The sequence below is a fragment of the Sitodiplosis mosellana genome, unplaced genomic scaffold (assembly GCF_009176505.1).
Source record: "Sitodiplosis mosellana isolate CC-2019 unplaced genomic scaffold, AAFC_SMos_1.0 Smas_scaffold_6062, whole genome shotgun sequence".
NCBI classification, from domain to species: Eukaryota; Metazoa; Arthropoda; class Insecta; order Diptera; family Cecidomyiidae; genus Sitodiplosis; species Sitodiplosis mosellana.
The window spans coordinates 995,658-1,021,437 of record NW_022601303.1 but is presented as its reverse complement, the minus strand read 5'-3'; the positions used below and the strand labels follow the sequence as shown (position 1 = coordinate 1,021,437).

At 36.7% G+C, this 25,780-nt stretch overlaps 2 protein-coding genes across 8 annotated transcripts; one reads left to right on the top strand and one right to left on the bottom strand.

The window, feature by feature from the left end:
• Positions 1 to 3,772: 3,772 nt before the first annotated feature.
• LOC129573351 (vigilin) lies at positions 3,773 to 18,148 on the top strand. Of its 7 annotated transcripts, none has more exons than XM_055453761.1 (8): positions 3,773 to 4,508; positions 5,519 to 5,599; positions 12,352 to 12,432; positions 12,848 to 14,916; positions 15,236 to 15,488; positions 15,614 to 15,742; positions 15,878 to 16,041; positions 16,136 to 18,148. In XM_055453761.1, exons 3-8 carry the CDS (start codon positions 12,402 to 12,404, stop codon positions 17,255 to 17,257), a joined length of 3,768 nt encoding a protein of 1,255 aa, XP_055309736.1. In that variant the 5' UTR covers positions 3,773 to 4,508; positions 5,519 to 5,599; positions 12,352 to 12,401; the 3' UTR covers positions 17,258 to 18,148. The 7 variants fall into 7 exon arrangements, with proteins under 7 accessions (XP_055309736.1, XP_055309737.1, XP_055309738.1 ...); XM_055453762.1 differs by having other exon boundaries at positions 4,494 to 4,730; XM_055453763.1 differs by having other exon boundaries at positions 4,494 to 5,112.
• A 2,910-nt stretch (positions 18,149 to 21,058) lies between these two features.
• Positions 21,059 to 25,332, bottom strand: LOC129573353 (elongator complex protein 2). Its single transcript, XM_055453766.1, has 6 exons — positions 24,004 to 25,332; positions 23,626 to 23,906; positions 23,041 to 23,233; positions 22,553 to 22,693; positions 21,696 to 22,371; positions 21,059 to 21,275 (listed from the first exon to the last, which is right to left on the bottom strand). Exons 1-6 carry the CDS (start codon positions 24,989 to 24,991, stop codon positions 21,155 to 21,157), a joined length of 2,400 nt encoding a protein of 799 aa, XP_055309741.1. The 5' UTR covers positions 24,992 to 25,332; the 3' UTR covers positions 21,059 to 21,154.
• Between the last annotated feature and the right edge of the window lie 448 nt (positions 25,333 to 25,780).

Here is a 25,780-nt window from a genome sequence, read left to right as displayed (position 1 = left end):
TCAATCCTGAAGAAGAATTTTAGGAAAAAAATTAAAAGAAAAAAAATATTTCTTGACTAACCATAATTTGGACTTGGAAACTGAGAGAAAACAATTGAATTTAACATAAATGTGCGTGGCAATTACGTTTTTTTTGTCTAACCATTGTGGTGCTCGATGTTGTCAATGCAACTACATAGTAATTGAGTGGAAGCTAATTTTTTTTTGTACACAATTTAACTTGCCCAGACAGTTATCCAGTTAGCCACAGGCTAATATCCAGGAAAATGCAGTTGGTTAGGAAAGGTAGTCAGTCAGGCAGATCAATAGCTAAGGAGATTGGATTCATAAAAAAAGAGAAGATGATTTTTGTTACGGCAAATGGCAGATCCTAGAACCGATATGAGGCCTGAGGCAAACCAAGACATAGACACATTTTCTGAGAAAATCGTAGTGAATTTAAAAAGAAATATTTAATTAAAAATCAAAATTTGAAAAGAGAAACCAGAATTTGAAAGAGAAAAAACCAAAACTTGGGCAGAGATAAAAAAAAAACCGAAATAAAAAGAGAGAAAAATTGTCAAAATTTGAGAAGAATTACGAAATCAAAAAAATCAATCCATTTGCCATCCAAATTCCAAATTCCATCCTATTAACTCCAAAAATTTGCTGCTCAGTAGAAAAACTTGTTACTTGCCATAAATAAGAAAAAAAAGCATAGAATTGATAAAGTAGTTGATTCAAGCCTGATTCTCGCCTCTCTTCCGATATACAAACACAAAATAATTGAACAATAATGAGGAAAAAAACGAACATTGGATCAAATAATTGCAAAGCATATTTTTATTAAAAGTTAAGAAACAAATTAAAAGACACACACAAAATCATATCTATTTTAACGAGAGAAAAAAACAAACAGAGCTAATAAACGGTATCAAAACAGAAGAAAATGTTTTTTTTAATGCGTTATATTTATTGTATTGTTTTAGCTAATAAAATTGACGATTCGCTGGGAAAACCTAATAAAAATGCCGCACTGAATCGAACAGTGTAAAAAAAATGTTGGAGTTTCTAACTCTAGAGACATGAAAAATGCATATAAATATGACAAGGAATTTCCATGCCTGTTAATGATTGCATGCAAAGCGGCATTATTGCGTTGCGTTTCACTTTCGCTGGAAAAATTGATGAAATCTGGAGCAAGCGCCTATTTTAACCGGGCACGCCAGCATTATTCTCGATCTAATTTTTTTTTTTAATTGCTTGCAACTTTCGTTTTTCATGCGTGTTACACCATGCAGCTCCATGGAAAATGGTTGGACTTTTTGCTGCTGCCGCCGTTGTTGTTGTTGTTATTGATATTTATTATGGTCTATGCTCGGTTGCATGGTGCACTCATTTTAATATTGCGCGCTTATGTTTTATTGCCACTGATGATTCTCGGAGATAAGACAATGTATGCATATACGGAAATAATGGTCACACAATGCATTCGCCGGACAAGCGGACAATAAATATTTTGCTGACACATTTACCATTTATTATTTTTCGGTCGAATCACAAGCGCATTAGTCTTATTCCAAACAGCCACAAATCAACTTGACCCAACGATTTATCGTTTGCGGGCGCTGCAAAGTTTTCATTTCTTTCCATTGGACAACGAACAAACATTCGACGGAATATTTAGTAAAAATCATCGTTTTCCAACTTGTCAAAGATAAAACATTTGTGAAATGTTAACTACGTTTTAGAGCATTGGAATAATTATTAAAATAAACATTACATTTAGAAGAAAGTGTTTCTCTTTTTGCTAGAGCATCTAGGCTAGAGGGAAAAGTGTTTTTTGGCAACAGTTTTTGTTGACCGATTTCGCTTTTTGGCTTCTGAATATCGGGGAAAACTCGACTTTTTCTGGAGAGTTCTGCGAAAATCGGTCTCTTTTTCACACATCAGATTCAATATTTTTTCTTCCTTGAATATTCCAATTGATTGTTGGTTGATGTTGTTGTTGTGTTGATTTTGATTTTCCGTTTTTTGCTTATCTTTTTTTTTACTTAACTTTCAGAAATTCGAAATTCAATTCAACGATTGTCGAAGATGAAACGTGCATCAGTTTGGTTTGTGTTATTGTGTGCCGTGCAAATTGCAACCGCTTTTAGTATAACGAATAAGTTAAGCATCGACAATTTAACGGCCACACCTGAGCTCACAATGAATATTAACGACAGTTACATCGACATTAGTATTGATGAGTTCGACATTGGCAATGCAAATGAATCGTTTAACTTTGATTCAAGGACCGATCTTGTCATCCAAAGTGATCAAAACAACTATAGCATCAGTCAAACGCCACCACTTCACACCACTCTTATCACACCCAAGGAACACTGGCGAACCTCAATACTGAAACATCAAACACGAACATCGCGCAGCTTTTTTGGACTATTCATTATACCATGTTAGTTGAAGGGGTAACCACTATCAGCCTCTTTCTCAACCTTTTTTCTTGTTTTTAATTTATTTTTATTTGTCTGAACTTTGTTTCTTTCTTTCAACTTTTTTCCTTTTTCTCACCTCTTTTTATCGATTTTCATCGACTTTCTTTCAATATGGTTTCCAATTTATCCATCATTTTGATTTATTTGTGTCTTAATTCCATTAGATATCATTTGCTTCTTCGCTGCCAAAGGATTTTGGCCATTTTATCCGTCGATGCTGCAATACCAAGTGAACGAAATGGGGAAAAAAGTATTCTCGCAGAGCGATGATCGCATCCGACAATTCTGTTGCGGAAAGTTTAACTTTCAAGAAACATGCTATCGTCCAGGTATCCAATCCTTTACATTTGATTGATTTGATTTGAAAGGGATGGTTTGGGCAAAGAGTTTTTTTTTCATTTTTTCCTCACAGTTTTCAGTTTTCGTTTAGAAATTTTCGCGGTTTTTTTTATGTTTTTATGATTTTTCAAAATTTTGTCTTTGGTTTCTTTTTTCGGGCTCTTCTCATTTCAAATGGTTTTGTGCTCAAGTTCAAATTTGTTCAAAAAGTTGTTTGTCTTCACTTTTTTTAGTTTTTCTGCTATACTCTCATATTTTTCAAAGACTTTTTTCGTTTTTTTTTCTGTTTCCTGTTCATATTTTGTTTCAATTTTTCTTCCTTAGTTCTTTTTTTTTCAATTGTATTTTCTTATAAATTTACTATTTGCGACCAAAAAAGACCGATCTCATTCAAATGCTATATATTTTGCAGTAGTGTACAAGGGATATTTTGTTCCAGTTGATGCGACCGATTGTCCGCCTATATCAACGTCCCCATCGGCTGCAACAACAGCAAAACCGGCGGCCCAGTCATGGGGTGATGTACCGGCTCGAATAGCTAAGCCGAAAACTCCAGTGCAGCAGAACACCGATGTAGAAGTGTTTGATTCGGGTAAAACCACGACGCCATCGACAAGTAGTGAAAAACCGTCGCCAAACATCAACATCGAAATACATAATGTATTTTCATTTGGTACATCGACCAATTCATCGTCACCGCCACGAAATGAGGAAAGCGATAGTAAAATCAGTGTGTCATCAAGTGATCAACATCGTCCGAATCCTCCCGTGTTATATGCATAGACCGAGAAAAACGAGCTTTACCATTCGATTTTCAATTAGCACATAAGATAAAAAATTCAAATCAACTTTTAAAAAAAGAAAGAAGGAAAGTCACAGCTGCGCCATCTATATGTCGCCTGTAAAAGCATTGCACCCATTTTGACTGATCTCGAATTTCGTTGGGCTCAGCGTGTGTGGTAGTCAGCGGTATTTTATCGCACACATATGCAAATTACTGTTGCAGAAAAAAATTAAATATTCGGTAAAAATGCGATTTAAAACACACGAGGACAAAAAAGGCACACAAGCATAAATTGGACACAAACAAAAAATGGACAATTTTCCACCTGAAAGAAGAAAATGCGTCGTTGTAACGAAATGCATGGGATTTTGGTCGGTTTTTGAATCGGGCGATTGTTGATTGTGGGATGATTGTTTTGAATGCGTGTCAAGCAAAGTGAAAATGTTGGCAAACGGAGATGCATACGTGGTTGATGATGTTGGTAATAGATGAGAGTGAGCGAGGCAGCGAGATAGACAGAGACAAGATAGATCGCGATATGTGAGAGGGGACAACGACGATGACGACGACGACGGCGGCGAAAAAAATGGAAATATGGTACACGTTTATAGGAATGAGAGACGGCCTGTGGTGTGTACCTCACAGTGGCAGTAGCAGCACCGGATTCTTTTCAACAACGAAGCGGTACACTAGCACATTTGCAAAACTCGAACACGCATACACACGCATCTACACATTTTAAAGCCCGACAACCATCAAACACACGTTCACACACACACGCCTCGCAGTCACACATACTCACACAGTCATACATGCACATACATTTCGAAAGTGTGTATTCGGCAGTACAGTACTTATGCGGTTTCATTCTCTCTTCAGTCAAATCTTCATTTATTGCTTGGAAGTCGGTACGTGTAGTTCGCCTTTCTCCCGAAAAGAAAATCAAAAAAAAGGGAGAGAAAATTTTATAAAAAAGACCAAAAAGAATTTAACGCTTAGAAATAAGGGCTCCAAAGAAACGGAATTGCATTTCGATTTCGACCGCAACTGCATTCGAAAAAACAAATCCGTATCTAAAAAAAATTAAATCGAAGAAGAAGAAAAAAAATCAGTTCAATTCGGTTCAAGTTGTTTGTTGAAAATAGTGGTTTTTTTTGTTGTTGTTTTTTTCATTTCCATTCTTATTTTTATTTTTTTTTTATTTCGCCTTTTGCCCGATTCCGACACTCAAAGACAACGAGCCAGAGTTATTGTTTTTGTTCGAAAAAATTTATTGCGTTTTTGCAAGCTTAGATTTTTGCCTAAGTTTGCGGTGCACCCATTTTTTTCTTTCGCTCGATTTGATTTTAAAACGTCAAAAAATTCAATAAACATACGAAAAGTACAAGAAAAAAGAAGCAAAGAAAGCAACCAAGGAAAAATCAAAAGAAAAAAACGCCAAGTCAAGCGAAATACGACCCAATACAAAGTAGTTCACAGTGCTATCAATCATAAGTAATAAAAAAAAATTCGGTTAGTTTGATTCGCAATTCGGTGCTCAAAGTTTAAAATATGTGCAAAATTCTTGATTACGATGGACAATCAAATCGCCAATGAATACGATCAAACAATGATTAAAGCAACGGATACAAAACGGAAAAACCGAACGATTTTTTTTTTATTGAAAGAAAAATGAATTGAAAGAAACTCACAACAGCGACAGAAACCACATTTCGACAAACATCTAAATTAGACAATCAAGAGCCACATTGTCATTAAGCAATCGAAAAAAAGAAATGAAACAGATTTTTAGCCAAGAAAAATACAGACGTTGATAGTTTAAAGCCTAAAAATTGATGTTAACAACGACTAGAAATTGTTTTTTTTTTTGATGTATTGTCGCTATATTCATCTTCTTCAAAATTTCCGTGTGTTACAGATAAGCGTCAACCAAGTGTTTTTCAAACTGGATTCATTGATAAAATAATATTCAAGACCGGATTATTTGGATTACAGTACAGTAAGTGTGTTATTTTGTTCATTTGTTGGATTGTTTGTTGTTGTATTTCATTCACTCACAATTACCATTTTACATATTCTCGCATTTTACTCGCGGTTCAATTCTCTCGTTGATCTCTCTCGCTCTGTCTCTGTCTCTATCTGTTCGTTTCATTCCGTTCGGTTCGGTTGTTTCGTTCCGTTCGGTTTGCACAGAGCACACGCTCTCGCATTTTTCCAATTGAAATTATTTATTGAGAGAATAGATAAATATACAGAGACAAATTAGATGAAACTATGTAGTATACATATGGGTTATTGTCGTGTCGAGAGCGTTAAGAGAGCGGCGGCTCTTCGGTCCGCAATTATCCGTCCGATTCTGTGTGTGTGTGTTTGGTTTTTTTTTCGTCGACATTCAGATTTTTTTTTCGCTCGTTTGCTCGTTCATTCGGCCGTTGTTTTCTTCTTATTTTCATTTCTTTTCATACAAGGCAACGAAATGAACGCATGGATTTCATTTTATGGTTGAATTTCGTGTCGAAGATCGGATTTTTTTTTCTTCGCTTCTTCTCTTCACTCTCTCGTCACTACTTAGTTTCTGTTGTTGTTGTTGTTGTTGTTGTTTTTTTTTATTGTGTTAAATTTCTTTACACATATATAGGCAGCCACATACACATACCACATCGACACGCCGACAAGCGACAGAGAGAGAGAGAGAGAGAGAGCGCGTGAACACGCCGTGAACAAAAAAAAAACAATCTCAACTATATACTCGAATAATAAATTGTCAATACAGCCAAATCACCTAAAGAGTGTCTGAAACGTAATGACAATACAGACTGTGTCGATATGTGTGTACGTGTGTGTGTCGTTCGGTCGGTCGGTCGGTCGGTTGGTTATTCGGTGTTTTGGTATGTGTGTATATGCTCGTATGGTTTTGATCTCTTTCCTCATCAAGAGAAGAAGAAAAAAATCCGCATGAACATCATCACACAGCGAAAGAAGTAAAAAGAAGAATACCAAGAGAGAGAGAGAGAGAGAGAGAGAGAGAGAGAGAGAGAGAAACACTCAAGGAATAATAACAGTAATAAGTATTGTGTGCGATCATTTGTCGACGTGGTAGATTTTTCGTTGTGTCGCTGATACTACGCGCTCGCTCTTTTTTTATCACAAACATCAGTCCCGCTGATTCGACTGTGTCCGATCCATATGTTTTGCGACGGAAATGTGCATGCACGTTTCCGACACCGAATAATGTCGCTACGAAATCTCCGTTCGAAACCGAGTACCTATGCTCGAAATTGAGAGCCGCTCAGAAATTCCAAGCGGATTTTTTTTTTTGCTTTAAACAAGCAAGTTTCGACCAATTTCTTCTTTTAACAATTTTCTTCTGAGTGAAGAGCTCAAAATTGGGTTGCAAACGAAATTCCATTCTAAAAATTTGAATGATATTGACATGACACCATCTTTTATTGGTGAAAAAAAGAGCGGATTGAGACTCATGTCATATTAACGAAGTTACAATCCATTAGTAAACCGTTTGACAGATAGATTTGGTCGATATGGCGATTGGTACATCGGTCCAAAGTTAACAAATCAATATGAATATCGGTCCATTCAAAATTCATCGCCCTTTCAATTTTTAAATGGCTATTCGATGATTCAATTCGAAAATCAATCAAAATTTCCGAAAATAAATCCGATTTAACTGGAAAGCGTGACTTAAAACTCATGGAGATTGTGATCTGTTTTTATCACCATATGGTAAAAAAAAAATGTTCGGAACATGGTGAGTGCTAACAATCGGCACACATACAGAAACGCATACCCACAATACAGCGTGAGCAGAGTCAAAGGACATATACCGCTACAGCGTAATTTGTAATTCAGATACGCATATTTCATGTGCGAATTTTTTTTTTAAAGATGCACACGCATTATGCGTTGACTTCATGGTCAAGCCGACAACGAAACGAGCGAAAAGAAATGAAGAAAAAAAAACCACTTGAAATGCTTGATTTTCATGACTTTCTCCGTAGTTTGTTGCGTTCACCATGTACATTCCTCTCTCTGTCTCCCTCTTTGTTCACAATTGCTGTTGTGTTTTTCTCATCATCATCATTATCGTCGTCGTCGTCGACGTCGTTTCTTTCCATCCGTGTGATTGTATATGCATTGCATAGTCGTAGGTCTTTGTGTAATGGTATTGGTGTTGGTGTTGATTCTATATGTGGCCAAGATTCGTTACGATTTTGCATTTTTTTTTTAAATGACACGTCTACAAAAATCGTTGCTTCACGCATGTGGGACTGTGTGTATTAGCTCAAAATTCGCTTTTTTTCCCGTCCGTTTTGTTTCATTGAAAATTGCCTGAGCTCAAAATTGTACCGTATTTCTTTCATTCTTCGGTTTTTTTTTAAAGGTTAGTGTTAATGGTGTGAAGATGTGTTATCATACGGTGTTGTTTGCGGTGTACGAGAAACCGACACAACAACAATAAAAAAAACGACTCTCACTCTTTCACCCAATCACAACTAGAATCAAGCACGAAATGCGTGTGTCTCTGTTTAATTCACACATAGACAAATCACTCGGTTGCTCGGTGTGTGTCTCTCTCTCTCCCTCTCTCGCTGTTATCACTGTCTCTCTCACACTGATTTTTGTCACACATACTGAACAATCGAATCGTTTCGTTTTTTTTTCTTTCGACCAAAAAACACATTGCTTCGAAATTTTTGATAACATGAAGAAAAAACTTGAATGTTGTCGTTTTAGAGTTTTTCATCGCTTTTAAATCGTCTTTCGTTTCAAATGCCGTTTCATTTTTTCCCCGTCATTCGGTTCATTTGCCGATCCAATTAATGCCATGCGTTCAGCACAACACAACTACTCGGCTGGTTTGCTCAGGTTCATTGCATATTTGTGCTGTCGATACATATATTTGTGTTCAGTATTTTAAAGTGGTATTCGAAAAATTGACGGTGTGTATATATTTAAAATAGTGAAAAGAAAGAGACAAACAGACACATTTTCGACGTGTCATCAGGCGATCATGAACTCATTTGTATACGTAGGCAAAATCGAATACATCGACAGAAAAGACAGTGACATACAAAATTGATTGAGCAATTTGGACGAGAAGACGTCGCGTGCAAAGCAAACAATTGACGTTTGAAAATGGGGCTCAGAAAATTGTCTGACAAATTGATCACCTTAAACGGTCGTTTGCTATGACAAAGACAAAAATCCCCATCGGCCGATCCCTTTTTTTTTTTCATTCACTTCGTTTCGGAAATGCATCGACGAAGAAGAATGTTGAAAATTATGTGACTGTCATCGCAGTGATTGGTCAATGGTCCCTTGTTTACCTAGATGGATATTTAAATATCAGACTCTACCTGTCTGTGCATGAAAATCTTCAATTTTTGTTTTCCTTTGCTACAATGGAACAGGCAATTACTATATCGTTAAGCGCCCGGGACCAGTGTTTCAAACAACTTTTGGCCCATCATTAAGCTCGGTTGTACATTTAGCAAATTACATTTGCACCAACCGACACACAAGCATCGCCCCCGAAATACTCAAACCAAATCGCTCAATATTCCAAAATAGCTGCCAAACATTCTCCAGAATGGAGGATACACTCTCACACAACGGCCCAAACACTGCCAAATCATCATTGTTTTTTCCTCTGTTTTTTTTTTCCGCTCCGTATTCTCTTCATTTCACTCACACTCTGTTGCTCGCTCTCTGTATTCTTTGCCACTCTCCACTCCATCGGATTGGGTTCTTACTCTCTTCTTACGTCATTCCAATTTATATATATATATAAATATATACGGTTTAGCAACGCGGCGCGCATGTATTTCCAAACACAGCCCGCGCGCCACACACTCGACACAATGTGGAAATGTTTATATTTACGTTCTGGAATGAAGAAACGTAGGCAGATGGTTTTTCAGCCCGTATTGTTAATAGCAATTTTTCATGTCGTCACCACCCCATCACCGCGTCAAGCACACAGTCTGCTTTCAACACACATCTCACGCACGCATATTGCTGAAGTGCCGCAAATTTCGGCCCAAAAAAAAATGCATAAACAAAAACACTTCTGTTCTTTTATTTTGTGGTTGCGAAAATAATTGGCAGGTTGTCACTTGAATTCCATGAGCTGAGTACATATCAACGTGTCATTGAATTCATGAATTGAAATCAGTCGAAAATATTTCATCACATCTCTCGATGAGAACCAACACCGGCCGCTTCGGTGTGTTTTTTTAGGTTTTCTCTTGTTTATCATTCGAATCGAGAATAAATTTCGGTATTTTTATTTTATGGTTTTTATTGATCTGGTGTCGACATAGATGAATTTTAAAAATATACCCGATATCGATCATCGCCAGATTTAAACCATATGTTTGCTTTCATTTCGATGTCATTGTGTCTGGGCTCGTTCAAAATATTCAAACAAGTTTAGTTTGAAACATTCCAAATAAAAATCAAATCACTCGTTTGAGCCACTCAAATCTACCGTTCGAAGAAAAAAAAAATGCAAATCCCATGTTCAATACGCAATTTTAGTTGGTGCAATGCCACACATCAATTGAATCGGTGTGTGTGTGTGTGTGTAGTCGGTCAGTTGAGCCCAGTGAATTGATTGTGATTCTTCTTGGATTCGAGAAAAGAAATCTACAACAACAGCAGCAGGTAGCCGCATGCGGAACCGATTACATTTTTTTTTTCGTTCGTTCGTATCTTGTTATAGAACAGTTAGGTGAGCGCATTTCGCCTCTCTCTTGTGCAAGGTTTTCATGTATTGCTTCACTGGTCAAATATCATGTTTTCCACTATCTCGAGCGTGAGGCAGCGCGCTCGCGCATACACTCTTCAACACAACATTGAACATGATTCGGTTTTGTTGTTGCTATTTTATCAGTTTACCAATTGGGAATCGAAATGAGCATTGATTTCAAATATGCGGGATAGAGTGAGTAGGAGAAAGGGAACGAACAACGAAAAAAAAACAACGACAGACTTTCTAATGAACAGAGCAAAAAAAAAAGATGGTGAAAAAGCATAAAGCATGAGAGAATTTCCGTCAGTGAAGCAAAAAAACGTAACTTGAAACAAAATTTTTTTTTTTTCGTTCAATAAGATTCCCTTATCTCACATACACAACACCGCTTGACACAGAAATCAACGCTAAAAACACTATAAAATGTTTATCCGTGTGAATCTAATCGAAAACAAGTGCACGCAATTCACATCAATGTTGCCTAATTGATTGTGCTGTGTGGCTCAAGTGCGCATTTAACATTGCTTCTACAGCTCGGCTGTGCGGTTGCTGCTGTCACCGTTGTCGTCGTAATCGTTTTGATGCGTACACCATATAGATATGAGCATGTTGAATTGTAACGAAAATTGCGGCGGTTTTTTCTTCTTCTGAAAACATGTGGAAAAGAATCTGATAACACTTTGTTGATATTGGCAACCAATTTCCATGATAATGACTAGCAGCCTCAGATAATAATCGACTAAACTAATAACAGCCCATGATTATTCAACAATATGTACCGTATATCGTTGCGTTATAAAGTTTGAAGCGGCGGTGATGACGTTTCCAAAACACCGGACACACGTCGATCATTTGACTTTCGATTCGCTCTTCCTCTTTGACTTTTCACCGGTCACTTCTTTTTTCGATGAGTTTTGATTCACATTTCTTTCGTCGTGTTTCTGTCTCTGACTCTGTCTTTCTTTCTCTCTTTTGGATTTGATTTTTTTTTTTGGACGTAGATAATTTTTTTCGGTATTTTGACATGCCTTCCTTTCTCTCACTCTCTTTTTCTCACTCTCTGACTCTTTTCATCTCATTCCAACGCGTTTCTTTTTTCATTTCCCATTCCAACATGTGTCTCCCGTTTCAAAGCGTTTCTCTCTCGTTCGGTCGTCTTTCTGTGAACTGAAATGACAATTTCTCAGTGAGCGATGATTTCATCGAAGCGAAAGACAATTCCAATTTCATCGCAATCATTCATTTTCTCTCCTTCATCTCTAGACTGTTGTTGTAATTTTTTTTTTACGGTTCGTTCGAAATTGGTTGCGACGATTTCTTATGCTATTAAAATAATAAAGTTGTAGACAAAAATAACACTGAGAATTTAGGTAATTGTTTCGCATCGAAAGTGGCAAACGACCGCACATACTCACATCGGCTTTCTTTTCATTCTTCAATTTCGGTGCGCGAAAAGAGAAAAAAAGAAGAAAGAAAACAAGCATTATGCACATCGCTTATTATGCTCATCACGTTTCTTTTGTTTTGGTTGCGTTACTTTTGTTCTAAACCAAGAGTGAAATTAATTGGATTATAATTTCTGGTTGGTCACTCGCTCTATTTTTAAATTGATGCGTGTGGATACATGAATATCATTCCCAGGATGTTCTTTGACTCCACTCTTACTCCCTTTCTCTCGTGCACACAAACACTCTCTCTCTCTTCCTATCTCCCGCTCTAGCTCTTTCTCTCGAGCGACAAAGCGTCCAACAATTGAACACATGTGTCGACACAAAAATGCGACCACAAATAAAATCGCAACCAATTATGCAATTTTTAATTCACTTTTTTCCTCTGTACAATCGCATTCATAGCAAACATCGAAATTATCATCACCTAAACATCTGTGTACAATGTGATCATGAACCATATTTTTTTTTTTTAGGAAAAATAAGCAATTTACCTCTTTTCTAATGAATTGACCAATTTTCAATTTCTAGTGTGACTGTGACGACTTGGAACGGATCAGGACTCTTCTTTATCAGTAGTAATGCAAGCAGCAGTGATGGAGGAATCACAAAGTAAGTCGATCTTTTTTTTCTACCACAAAATGTTGAGCGAATACTGGTCATTTTGGTAATTTTCAACCAAAATTTTGTAATTTTGGATCAAAATTGAAGATTTCACTGATTTTGAGCAAGAATTGATCTTTTTTTTCCCTTTTTGTGGGAAAATTTGGTCAATTTTGAGCAAAACTAGATGATTTTGTCAATTTTTGGCTCTTATTCGGAACGATTGTTGGTTTCAACCGATAAAAAACGGTTGAAAGAACAAGAAACATCGAAATTGTTTCAAATATTCGAAATTTCAATTGTTTTTTTACCATTCCGAATGGCTCGTTGTCATATCAAACATTCAACTAATTCAAAATTCTCTCTTTGTCTCTTTTTTCTCTTTCTCTCTCAATGTGTGTGTGTGTGTGTGTCCAACATCCAGTCAACAATAACAACAATGATAATAACATTGACAACAATGCGTCGACAACAGCAGCGGCCGCACCAATACGCACTTACGAAGATCTATTTCCGGCACTAAAGGCCTCAAAACCTCAAAATCATATTAATAATGCTTCCACGAGCAAGATGCGCGTTGAAAGTTCAACGGTGTCGAAAACGTTTGTCGTACCATTCGAAGAGCGTAAAATTGATACGGAAAAATTTGGCGAAGGTGAATCGCAACGTATTTGCAAATCGATTATGAAGGAAACGGGTGCACTCATCGAAATCACCACCGGTAAAGATCAATCAATTACATTTTCGATTCGTGGCCGTCAAAATGAGGTGCAAGATGCATTCCGTTTGATTTCAATGAATTATAAAACGCAAACCGTTAAGCAAATTAACATCCCAAAGGAGCATCACGGTTTGATTTTGGGCAAACGTGGCGAACGTCTGAAGGAAATTGAAAAGCAAAGTGCAACCAAAATCAATGTACCGAGCATATCCGAAGAGAGTGACATCATAACGATTAGCGGACCAAAGGAGGGTGTTGAAAAGGCCGAACATGATATTCGCACCATGTCCGATGAACAATCGAAAAAAGCCTTCGAACGTGTGCATGTGCCGAAAATTTATCATCCATTCGTTTTGGGGCCGGCAAATGAGTATTCAAATGATTTAGCAGCAAAAACGGGCGCCCGCATCAATGTTCCACCGCCATCGGTGATGCAGGACGAGATCACGATCATCGGCGAAAAGGATGGTGTGGCCAAAGCGAAGGCTGCTATCGAATCCATTTATCGTGATATGGAAAAGAAATGCTCAACGGTGTGCGTTGAAGTGCCAAAAGCTCAACATAAATATGTGTTCGGTCAACGTGGATCGACCATTCAAGAAATCCTTCGTTTAACCGGCGTTTCCGTGGAGATTCCGTCATCGGACACCAAATCCGATACCATCACGTTGCGTGGACCACAAGACAAGTTGGGCATTGCATTGAGTACGGTGTATGAAAAGGCAAATTCAAAACGTGCCACCCACATCGAAGCACCCAATTGGATACACAAGTACATTATCGGTCGCAAAGGTGCCAACATCAATAAGATCACCGCCGATTATGACAAGGTATTGGTTGATTTCAGTGAAAATATCATCACACTGGAAGGACCACCCGAACAACTTGACTTGGTTGAGGACACCATTGCTAAAATCGTCAAAGACTATGAAACACGTTTCACTTTCGTCGATATGACTGTGAATCGCAATCATGCCAAACATATTATCGGCAAAGCTGGCGCCAACATCAATCGCTTGAAGGAAGAACTCGAAGTGGATATTAACATTGAAGATGTGGCCGGCGAGAATAACATTCATATCGAGGGGCCGATCGAAGGTGTACGTCGTGCAGCCAAGGAAATCAAAGAAAAAGTCGAGAAATTGGACAACGAAAAGGAAAAAGATGTGATCATTGATCATCGATTGCACAGCACTCTGATCGGACCAAAGGGTGAAAGTATTCGTGAATTACGCCAAAAATATCCATTGGTTAACATTTTGATTCCAAACTCATCGGAACGTAATGATGTGGTTAAATTGCGCGGTCCAAAGGATGAGGTCGACAAATGCCACAAACAATTGTTGAAACTGGTTAAAGATGCTCAAGAATCGTCATTCGTTATGGAAGTGCCAATTTTCAAGAGATTCCATAAATTCATCATCGGCAAAGGTGGCGCAAATATTAAGAAAATCCGCGACGATACACAAACCAAGATTGAATTGCCAGCCGAAGGTGACAAAAATGAAGTCATTGTTATTTCTGGTCGTAAGGAGAATGTCAACGATGCCCGTGAACGCATTCTGAAAATCCAGTCCGAATTGGCCGATGTGGTGACGGAAGAATTGATCATTCCACCAAAATACTACAATTCAATTATCGGCGCCGGTGGCAAACTCATTTCGTCCATCATCGAAGAGTGCGGCAATGTGTCCATCAAATTCCCAAACACCGAATCAAACAGCGACAAAGTTGTTATTCGTGGCCCGAAGGAAGATGTTGAAAAGGCCAAGGTAAGCATTGATGACCCATTGATTTCACTTTTTTTCCTTTTAATTTCATCAATTATGTAATTTTTTGAACTATTTTCATCGGAAAAGAAGTAACTCTGCTTTGATTTTGAAAATTTTTCGTTTCTTTTGTTCAAAATCGAAGATTTTCTGTTCTTTTTTTCTATCCCAAAAGAGAAAAGGGATTTTTTTTTGACTCTAAAACGGTTTGAATTGATTGATTTTTCAAATTGTGTCCTTCGAAAATGTCGATTTCGATCTAAAATCCAATCAAACCCAGAGCATTAACCGATCAATTCTTCTCTTCTTTTTGTCCAATCAGCTCCAATTGATCGAATTGAGCAATGAACGTCAACAATCGTCTTTCACCGCCGAAGTTCGTGCCAAACCGCAGCACCACAAATTCCTGATCGGCAAAAATGGTGCATCGATCAAGGAGATTCGCGATCAAACCGGTGCTCGCATCATCTTCCCTGGAAATAATGACGAAGACAAAGAAGTCATTACAATCATCGGCAAAGAGGAAAACGTTTTGGCTGCTAAGGCTCAACTTGAGGCAATCATTAAAAACAATGGTAAGGCTGAACCGCATCAAATATTGAATTTTTCCCAATCAAAAGTTTTATTTTCTGGATCAAACCTTGCGTGTGAGCAAATGAATAAACGAGTGTTTTTGTGTGTGTGTGTGTTTATTTTGCAGATAATATAACTGAAGGTGAAGTTTTGGTTGATCCAAAGCATCATAAGCATTTCGTGCAACGTCGTGGTGAAGTGCTGCGTCGCATTTCCGATGACTATGGCGGTGTTTTAATTTCATTCCCTCGTCAAGGTAAGCAAAAAAATTGAGTTTTGTTCATTGTTTCTTGTGTGAGTGCTACCGCAAAGCAGTTTCTTCTTTTTTGTTTCATGAAACTGATTTACCAGAAGAATCTCATCAAATTATCATTTTTCTCTTCTTGGACAGGTACCGAAAGTCATCATGTTTCGTTGAAGGGTTCTAAAGAGTGTGTTGAGCTGGCCAAAAAGCGAATTTTGGAAATCGTTCATGACTTGGAATCTCAAGTGACAATCGACTGCGTAATTCCGCAAAAGCATCATCGTGTTGTGATGGGTCCACGTGGCAGCAAGGTAATGAAATCAAAGCCATTGTGTTTTATAACTCAAACCGAACGATCAAAATGATTAAATTTCATTGTCTCTCCTTTTCCCATATTCGTTACAGGTTCAGCAAATAACATACGAACACGATGTGCACATCAAATTTCCGGATCGTAATGCCACCGAAGAGACGGGCGAAATGAACGGTGATTCGGCTGAAATGAACGGTGAAGCGGTGCGTCAATGCGATATCATTCGTATATCGGGTACCGAAGAGAAATGTGAGGCAGCCAAACGGGCATTGCTTGAATTGGTGCCAGTCACCGAAGAGGTGAATGTTCCATTTGATATTCATCGTTGGATTATCGGTCAAAATGGTCGTGATGTGCGTGCGCTTATGAATCGTTTTGATGTTCACATTGAATTGTCACCGCCCGAAGAGAAATTAGATATAATCAAGATTACCGGTGCACCGAGCAGCATTGCCGACGCAAAAAAAGCCATCGACGAGCGTGTCGAAGAGTATGAAGCGAATCGCAAGGATCGTGAGCTACGTTCATTTGAATTGAAATTGGAAATTGATCCGATTTGGCATTCAAAGATTATCGGACGTAAGGGTGCCGTTATCAATAAAATACGTGCCAATCACGGTGTACAAATTTCATTTCCACGCAAAGAAGACGAAGTGGATAATGTAATCACGATTCAGGGTTATGAAGCCGCTGCAAATGCGGCCAAAGATGAGATCATGAAAATTTACAATGATTTAAATGATTTGGTGCGCGAAGTGATTAGCGTTGATTCACGCATCCATGCCCGTTTGATTGGTCAACGTGGCCGAAACATTCATAAAATTATGGATGAATACAAAGTGGAAATTAAATTCCCAAAACAAGGTGAAAATCCGGATGAGATCACCATTATTGGTGCACCCGATGCGGTTAGCGAGGCCAAGGATCATATTCTCAATTTGGAAGAGGAGTATTTGGAGGATATTGCCGATGCACCAACTCATACGCATGACTTTAGCACCGCACTTGAGACGGCCATGCAAAAGGGACCGGAAAAGAGTAAAGAAGGTTTCGTTGTACAAGGTGCACCATGGACCAAACAAAAAGGCAGCAAAAATGCACCAAATACACAATCTCAAGAAGATTTCCCCACATTCGGTGGTCTCGCTCAAAATGCTGGCAATGTCACGAGCAGTGACACCCCACTCTCCTCTGTCTGGGGACAACCGCGCTAAATTCGTTAACACAACACACACACACACAACATACACCAGAACCCCGCCGCCAGCTATCGCTCATTTGCAACCACTCGTTCGCTCAACCAGTGCACGAGCGAGCACACAACGAATTTACCGCTGCCAACAATAAAAACCAGAGCGCATCAAAAACAAAAGAAAAAACCTATAACAACTAAGAGAGAATAAAACAAAACAAAAAAAAAATCATTTAAAAAAGCAACCACAAAAAAATCCGAATTAAAATATTATTGCAATATATCTTACTCTTTCCTTTTCTACAAAACAATTTTTTTTAATGAATGAAGAAGAAAAAAAAAACTAAACATAATTTTATCGCTCAGAGTTTATCTCGTTTTTTTTTGTTTCCAATCGAAAACGAATCATATATTATATCAATTGTTTATTTTTCCCACTCCATTTTTTTCGATATACTAGTTTTTTGTTGTTGTTGTTTAAATACTTGGTCTACTTTTCTTTATGCATGAAAGAAAGAGAAAGAAAAAGATAGAGAACAAGAGACAGACAGACAGACACACACACACACACACATACATTAGAAAATATGATATTTTCTTCTTTTTTTTGCTTTTCAATTTAGTTTAATTTTGTATACGATGGAAGAATGGAATAGAGAAAAAAACAAGAATAATAGAGAGAAAAACAGAGAAAAACAAAACAAAAGAAAATCTATTCAATTGCATTGGATAAGGGAGTCTAATATCATTGCAAGTAAATGATAAGGAAATACAAACAAACAAATTGTTATCGAAAACTCGAATAATGGTTAAATTTTAAAAAAATACATCGTAAAAATTTTCATTGTTATGGAATTTATACAACGTATAATATATTCGGCCGCCGAAATATCAACTGGTCAGTTGAGCTTAACTAATTCTGTTTTTTTTTTCATTCATTGGTTCATTTTCTTTTTGTTGGGTTCCGCTTTTTTTTCGCTTTTCTTTTGGGGATTGAAACAAACATGCTGCTGCCTTTTTTTTCTAGATCAGACCGTAGGCTAGAGAATTCTTCAATATTGCTGTTGTAGCTGTTACATGAAAACGGGTGGCCCGAAAAGCGTTATAAAAAAAACCCTGAAGATTGAAGAAACGTATTCAATGCTCAGAAATGACAGCAAAACTGTCCTATCTAACTGGTCGAACTAAGACAACAACACTGACCATAAACTAAACACGAATGAATTTGGACGAAAAATTCATTAAAAAAAGATCGAAAAATTATTTAAAAAAATAAGGAGATGAAAAGAAGAAGAATGTTGATCGAATAGATTCTATGGATAACTAAAATCAAACATCCTTCAAAACTCATGGAATTCAGTTGGTTGATTCTAAGCATTTATGGAATTTTTTAGTCAACAGCATTGATCCAACATATAGGTCATGATCGACAAAATTTGAATGCATATGCCATATGTCATTTTGAATTCTCTTCCTTCGAGTTCGTCTCCATCGAATTCCATTGTCGTCCAAATTTACTGCCGTCGATTTTCAGTTGACATTTCATCGTTCAACAAATCATTCGTCGTTGAAGATGGATAATGCAAGCGGAGATTTCGTCAAATTTCAAGCAAAACATCAATTTTGGAAAAATTATTTTGAATTTTTTTCTGATGAATCATGTTCCATTTTACCTAAAGCATGAATTTTCTCAAGGAAATTATGCCGCAAAATTGTTGCGATATCTTCTTCGAAGCATTTCAAATTATTTTCAACTTCATTTTCAATGACTTTTGAACGAATTCTGCAGTAACCTAGTTGAATTTCATGATTTCAACCTAATTGAAAGTCATCATCGAGAAAAAGAGATTTTTTTCCAATCATTTTTTCATTCCATTTTAAAAATTGTACTCACAAAAAGACAATCGGAATATTGTTCATGCGTTTTTGATTGACTATTGTTTTTCTGATATGTTAAATTTGATCGATCGGACACGATTCGTCAAAACACCAACACCTAAAATTAAATTATTCGTTAACTTAATCATATATTCGACATAAAAATTTGATCAACAATTTGCAGTGACTGGTTGACACGGCCGGCTGTTTGTCTCAAAATTGAAATTGGATGTGTCGCATCTTGCGGCCCTAAAAATCGTACTGAAACAAAAGGAAAAAAAGAAAGAAAGAAATAATCTTTTTCAAAAAAGAAAAAAGTGGAAAAGTTGAAGAAATGAGAAAAAAAGAAATATTGTTGTCTTTTTTGTGTTACTATACATAATTATATGCGTAAAACAGAAAAATATCGAGCTATGTAAAGTGTTGGGCTAAAAAGAGGTGTTTAAAATGAGATCGGTGATTTTCTTTTCCGACGCCATCGTTACAAACACACATACAACAAATTGAAATTATTTCATCAAATTGAAATTTTCTTCCTACCAGAGTATTGTTCTTTTTTTTAGAAAATTTATACTGAATAATTGATGATAATTAATCTACTGCAAAAAATGGTACCTTTTAAAAATGTTTCAAAGGAATACTAAACCGATATTACATTTCAATGGTTTTTTTTTACCGAGAAAACTTTCTTTAACTGAAAATGTTCGATTTTTTTCCTTTAAACACTCAATTTAAATGAAAGAGATGGAGAACGGAGGAGTAGCCAAGAAAAATTTATAAAAAAAAGCGGATTTCCGATTGAAAGCAAGATAGTTATGAACGAAAGAGATTGGAGAATATTGAGATTAAGAGAAAGAGAGAAAAACAAGTTATAGAGAAAGTGTGAGTGGTCTAAAGAGATGAATAGAAAACAATAAATTAAATGAAACTAGCTAAACTGATGAAATGAACGAGAGGAGGTGAATGATGGAAAACAAACAAAATAATGAGATATTTTATATTTTTGTACTGAAAATTAATAAATGAGAAAAAAAAAACAAATCGAAATATGTAATGTAACAAAAAAGAAATCAAGTATGTGAAAGCACTAGTTCTTTGCATATTTTTACAAATGAACACATTTTTTTTTTGTTGAAACTCTTTCGATTTTTAATTTTGATCTTCTCGCTGAGCTCACTCAAGACATTTTCCCTGGATTTTTTTTTTTAAATTTATTTCGGGATAGAACCCATGTTTTCCTCTCTCTAGAGAAAGCAGACATAATTTTATACTCTTTTTTTTTTCAATTGGCTGATTCGAATGAATAAAAAAAAAGAAGAATCCGATCAACTGCCAAATATGTACAAATTAATATCAAACACAGAGACTCAAGTCATGTCTAGAAAAGGACGCTATTTGTTGATAGACATACCAAAATTTGCCGTTTTTGAAATTCATTTCTTTCTCATATTTCTGTTCAATTTTGGCTCCATTTTTATCGTCACATTTATCGATCAAAACGGAGGCGACCAACAAACTTTTAGACTATTTTAATATCGGGCTATAGCAACATCAATAAAAAACGATTTATTTGCTTCAATTCTGTATCAATTTTTGTGAAAAAAGAAGCAAACATTTTTAAATACAAGTGTAATTTTTTTTGTATATTTTTTGAGCAAATGTTTAATTCAAATGAAATTGACTGAACGAATAGTAGGGATTACGACAAAAAAAAACAATCCTAACAAAAACAAATGCACTTTTGATTGAAGGCTGAATTTGTAAATGTGAAAAGAAAACTGATATGGAATCGTTCGATGAGAAAGGTGGTAAGTCATCAACATGTAACAGATGAAGAGAGAAAAAAAACAAACACATACAAAAGAAGACCTTTTCTTTAAGAGTCTGACAATGGATATAAAATGAATTTAAATATAAAATAAAGAGAAAAAAAAAACAATCAATATGACAATTGTTATGTGCGTTTTATTTACAATTTAATTTAAAAATATTTCTTGAATATTCAGAACGTGGGTTTCACACCGACTAAGTAAGACAAGCCTTAGTCCAACTTAAGCTGATAGATTCGAGTGATGTGATCCAAGCCACAGCTGGCCAAGTGGTATGGATTCTCTTCCGACGGTCGGAATTGCAACTTTTTCACCGTTAAATGATGAGCATGTCTATGGAAAAAAAAAAGGAAATTTCTTGACTTTAGCAACAATTTTATGCATATAAATTGGCGATGAAAAATTTGGACAATTCATGAATTTTTTGGGGAATAGTTAGAGTATTTCTGGAATAAAATTCTATTTTTTCATAGAACAATTCAAATTTCCAGAGAAAAAATCGATTTTCAATAAAAAAAAATCGTCTTTTTCTATGGAAAAAATCAGTTTTTTAAATAAGAACTGCGATTTTTCAAAGAAAAATAGCATTTTTCAGACAAAAACTCATCAAATTTAATTTTGCCGAAATCAAAACTTCTTTTTATCTAGTGAAACTTGAATTGTTCCCCAAAAAAAACAATTTCCAAGCAAGAAAGATTCGAAACTTCCCAACAAATTTCAAAATATCTCGTAAGTTTTTGAAAGAGAACTTACGTTTGATCGATCGTAAACAGGGTGTTCCAGTTTGTGTTAAGTGTGCAGATATGAATGTGGCCATTTTCGAGTCCAATCCCCGCCACGTAATCACAGTTATTTGGTGCGAGACATGAGGCGAATGCCACAGCCGTCACTGAGTCTGTTTTGGCCAGTTCCATTGTTGCTAATGCACTATAGTTCTTTAAACTAGTACCGGAATCATTGTCTGTCTGTTGCCACGCAACCACTTTTCCATCTCGTGACCCGGTAGCAAAGAACTTGCTATCGTGTGTCCAATCACATGTCCAAATGATACGACTATGAATGCCATTCTTTTTGTCAGTGGTTGCAATCAATTTGAAATTACAAACGACATCTTCGGCATTGGAACTGTCATTCTCAAATAGTGTCCATCTTCGATCTCGGCTCACAGACAACAGCCATCGATTATTTGGTGAAAATCTTAACTGTGTTACGGTGAGCTGATGTGATGGTAGCTTTTGGATTTGCTTCCATGTTGACGTGTCCCACAAGATAATTTGAGCATGCTCTTCATTCGTTGCCCGACAACTCGATGCCAATATCTTTCCGTCATTGGTTGCAGTCAATGCAAACACCTCATAACCATGTCCGTACAACTTTTGCACCTCTGGCCAAAGTGTATTTTGCACTAGAGTCTCCTCGGTTGGTGGGCCTGGAATTGAGTTAGTTATTTAGAAGAAAATCCATTTTATCTTTTTTGTATGTAAAGATTTGATTGGAAAATTCTAAGCAATTTCCAATACGAATTCTTCGATTGAATACAACAATCAAACGTGATCGCTTTCAAATCCAGAAAAACCATAAATATTTTCCAAAATTAAGCTCAAACTCACAATCCATCGAAACTGGAACGAAATAATTGTCTGGGTACTGGTCTTTGATGTGACGATGCTCAGCAGCAACTGGTATTGATTCATCGAAAACGGCTTTATTCGAAAGTCCTAATGATGGAACTGATGCTCCTTTGGGCGTAGCTGAAACCAATATGTTTCATTTTGATTAATTTTCTTAATTTATTGTTAATTTTTCATTTGAATTCTTTTCGCAGCAAATTATTTTACCAATTTGATTGATGACGAGTAAAAATATAATCGCCAAAAATATTTTCCAAGTCAGAATTTCTTATTTGACTTGATGTAAAAGTGTTTAAAACGCTTTCTTAACCCTTTATTTATCGAAAGTTCGATTTTCCGTACAAATGTCCCATTTTTGGAACACTTGATTAAATAAAGGTTTAAGAAATGTATTCCGATTCGGGATAGCCAATTTGAGCAATTCGGAATTTCCGAATTGAAATAGAGTCAAGACCGGAAGAACTTACATTCGATAATTTCATCAAGTTCCGAGCTCTCAATGCTGCTTAACTTTTTGAAATTTTCAATAAAATTGACTGGCGCTTGGAAAGTTCGAACGATTTTCTCTTCTGCGCCACTGGCGAACTTAAATCGTGCTAACGAACAAATGGTTTGCATATCGTAGCCGTGTATTTGAGGCCGGGCTATTTCATGCCACGTCTAGAACGATAAAGAAAATTCAATGAAGGCAACAGACACATTTTTGAAGAAAAACAATTTAAAAATGTCAAAAGAACATCTAAACTGAGTCCACTGCGAACAAAGTCTCTTTTACGCTAACAGCAATTCGTACACGAACGAGTCAGTGCGACAGTTGGCGTGAGCGAGACAAAGTTTAACAGCAAACAATTTGGTTATATCGGTTTAAATGTTCTTTAATCAATTTTCAAAGAAATGAAAAGGAAATGATTTTAACTTGATCCAAAAAACCGATAGCTATGGATTCGAAAGAATACTTCAATCCAAAAATCGCAATCATGCTTCAGAAATAGCTTAAACTCCAAAGAAAATGATTCAAAGAAATGCAAAGAATTTTCACACAAAAAATTTACCGTAACTTCATTGCCGTTCCGTTGCCATGGTGCATGGCATCGTGTGGTTTGGTCGGCTGACACGGTCAACACGAATTCACCGAGTGGATTCCAGCATAAATCTCGCACTTCAGAAAAGTGTCCGCCAACATTGATGCCCGGTACCCAAACATTTTCATTGTCGCTTTGATGCCAAATGTGAAAGCTACCCTGATACCCATGTCCAATGATCGACTTTGCGTCTGGTGAGAATTTTCCGCCATAAAATCCGAGTGTGTTACCGCCAACTTCACCAACGCGAACTGGAGAAATGACCGACATTTAGATTGTTATTGCAAGAATAATTATATTACCACAGTTTTATAAGACTGATTTTGAAACTCAATAAAAGAATAGAACCTTTTTCCATCCAAACGCCCGTATCATCTTGCATGGCCCAAATGATGAGTGTCTTATCGATAGAGCTGGATAGTAGTTGCAAGCGATTATCGGCTGATTTTGACCAATGTACACTGTAAACCCATCCATCATGGCCCAACAACACCGACTCCAATGTCACGGCATAGCTCAGTGACTTCCCCGTTTCCGTTTTCACCGTAAAAAGTCTCTCTTCAATTTGAATGTCATCATTCGTTGTAAAAATACTAGCTTTTTTCCGTTGAATGACCGGTTCGATGATTTGACGTGCCGAAATGCGCCACAGCCGAATGAATGTATCTTGTGCCGATGAAGCCACCAATAACTCCGAATTGTTCAATGTGATAATATCCAAACCACGTACCCAATCCTCATGGCCCACCAATGTATCGACTTTAACAAATTTCCGTTTGCCATCGACCGTCTGCTCGCATACCAAGTGAATATTGTGTTGATCGGTGGAGAAAGCCAACAGCACCTTATCTTTGGTATTTGGTAAAATGGCAAATTTCAAAGCAAAACAAAAACCGGATCCCAAATTGATCGTGTCAAAGACTTCGTATTCATTTTTATCGGCGGAGAATGACCAAAATTTTATGGTTGAATCGAGCGATGTGGTTACAATTAACCATTGATTATTGACGCGAATTGCATCGACAAATGTTACACCGGCTTCATGTCCGACCAATTTCCACATTTTCGGCGCATTTGGATTTTCGATATTCCATAAAATGCACAGCTTGTCATAGGCGCCCGACAAAAATTCATACTCCGATATCCATTTGACTGTGTTCACTTTGGCCGTGTGCTCAACAAATGTTCGCCGTATTTTGGCCGATCCATTGAAATTCGGATCGAAAAGTGCGACCGAATTGCAAGCCGCAAAAATCACTTGTCCACTTTTACCCCAATCAGCTGATTGTGGCGTTCGATTGCATGCAATCGACGTGTACACATTTTCTGCACTCATTTTTTTTCCGTTCACACCCAACGATTGATTTTATTTTCGATTTGTTGACAAATTTTTTTCTTTGTTAAACTCTGTTTTGTTGTTGATTTTTTTTCTCGTGCCGCCGAAATGAATCAATTCGTTGATTACTATTTTGAAACGCACATGTTCACACAACTGTCAAAGCACCGTCGATGATTCAATCTATGCAAGTTGTAATACGTACGCGTCGTGTACAAACACGAGTTTTGCATGAATGTATGCGTGTTTTTCGATGAAGTACCGATTGAACAGCGACATCTATACGTCAACAATTGGATTAGGTTCATTCGATTTGGAGCGGATTGTATTCACTATAGAGTATGTATACATACTAGAAGAACATAAAACAACAAGAAATAACAACATTTCAATAAATTTTCAGAAGCATGTTCAAAAAACCAAATTGAACACAGCAAATTGAAGGAAGTTTAATAAAAACGCGAGATTTCTTTCAGTAATAATAGAGATACACTACCGTGCAAAAGTTTGTAACCACTAGGTATTTTTCATACAAATTGACCATTTTTGGTGGACTTATTAACATATTTCGGAAACACCTGCACTCTTGATATTTTGTGCATAGTTTCTACAACGTTTCAATAGTAAATCACAGAGGTTTCATCAAAAAATATTCACGTATTTAAAAAATATATCAATTTGATTTGATCTGTTTTAATCTTCATACAAATTTGATCATTTTTCACACAGTCCAAATTCAAACTGCTATATTTTTGAAATTCATGAATATTTTTTGATGAAACCTCTGTG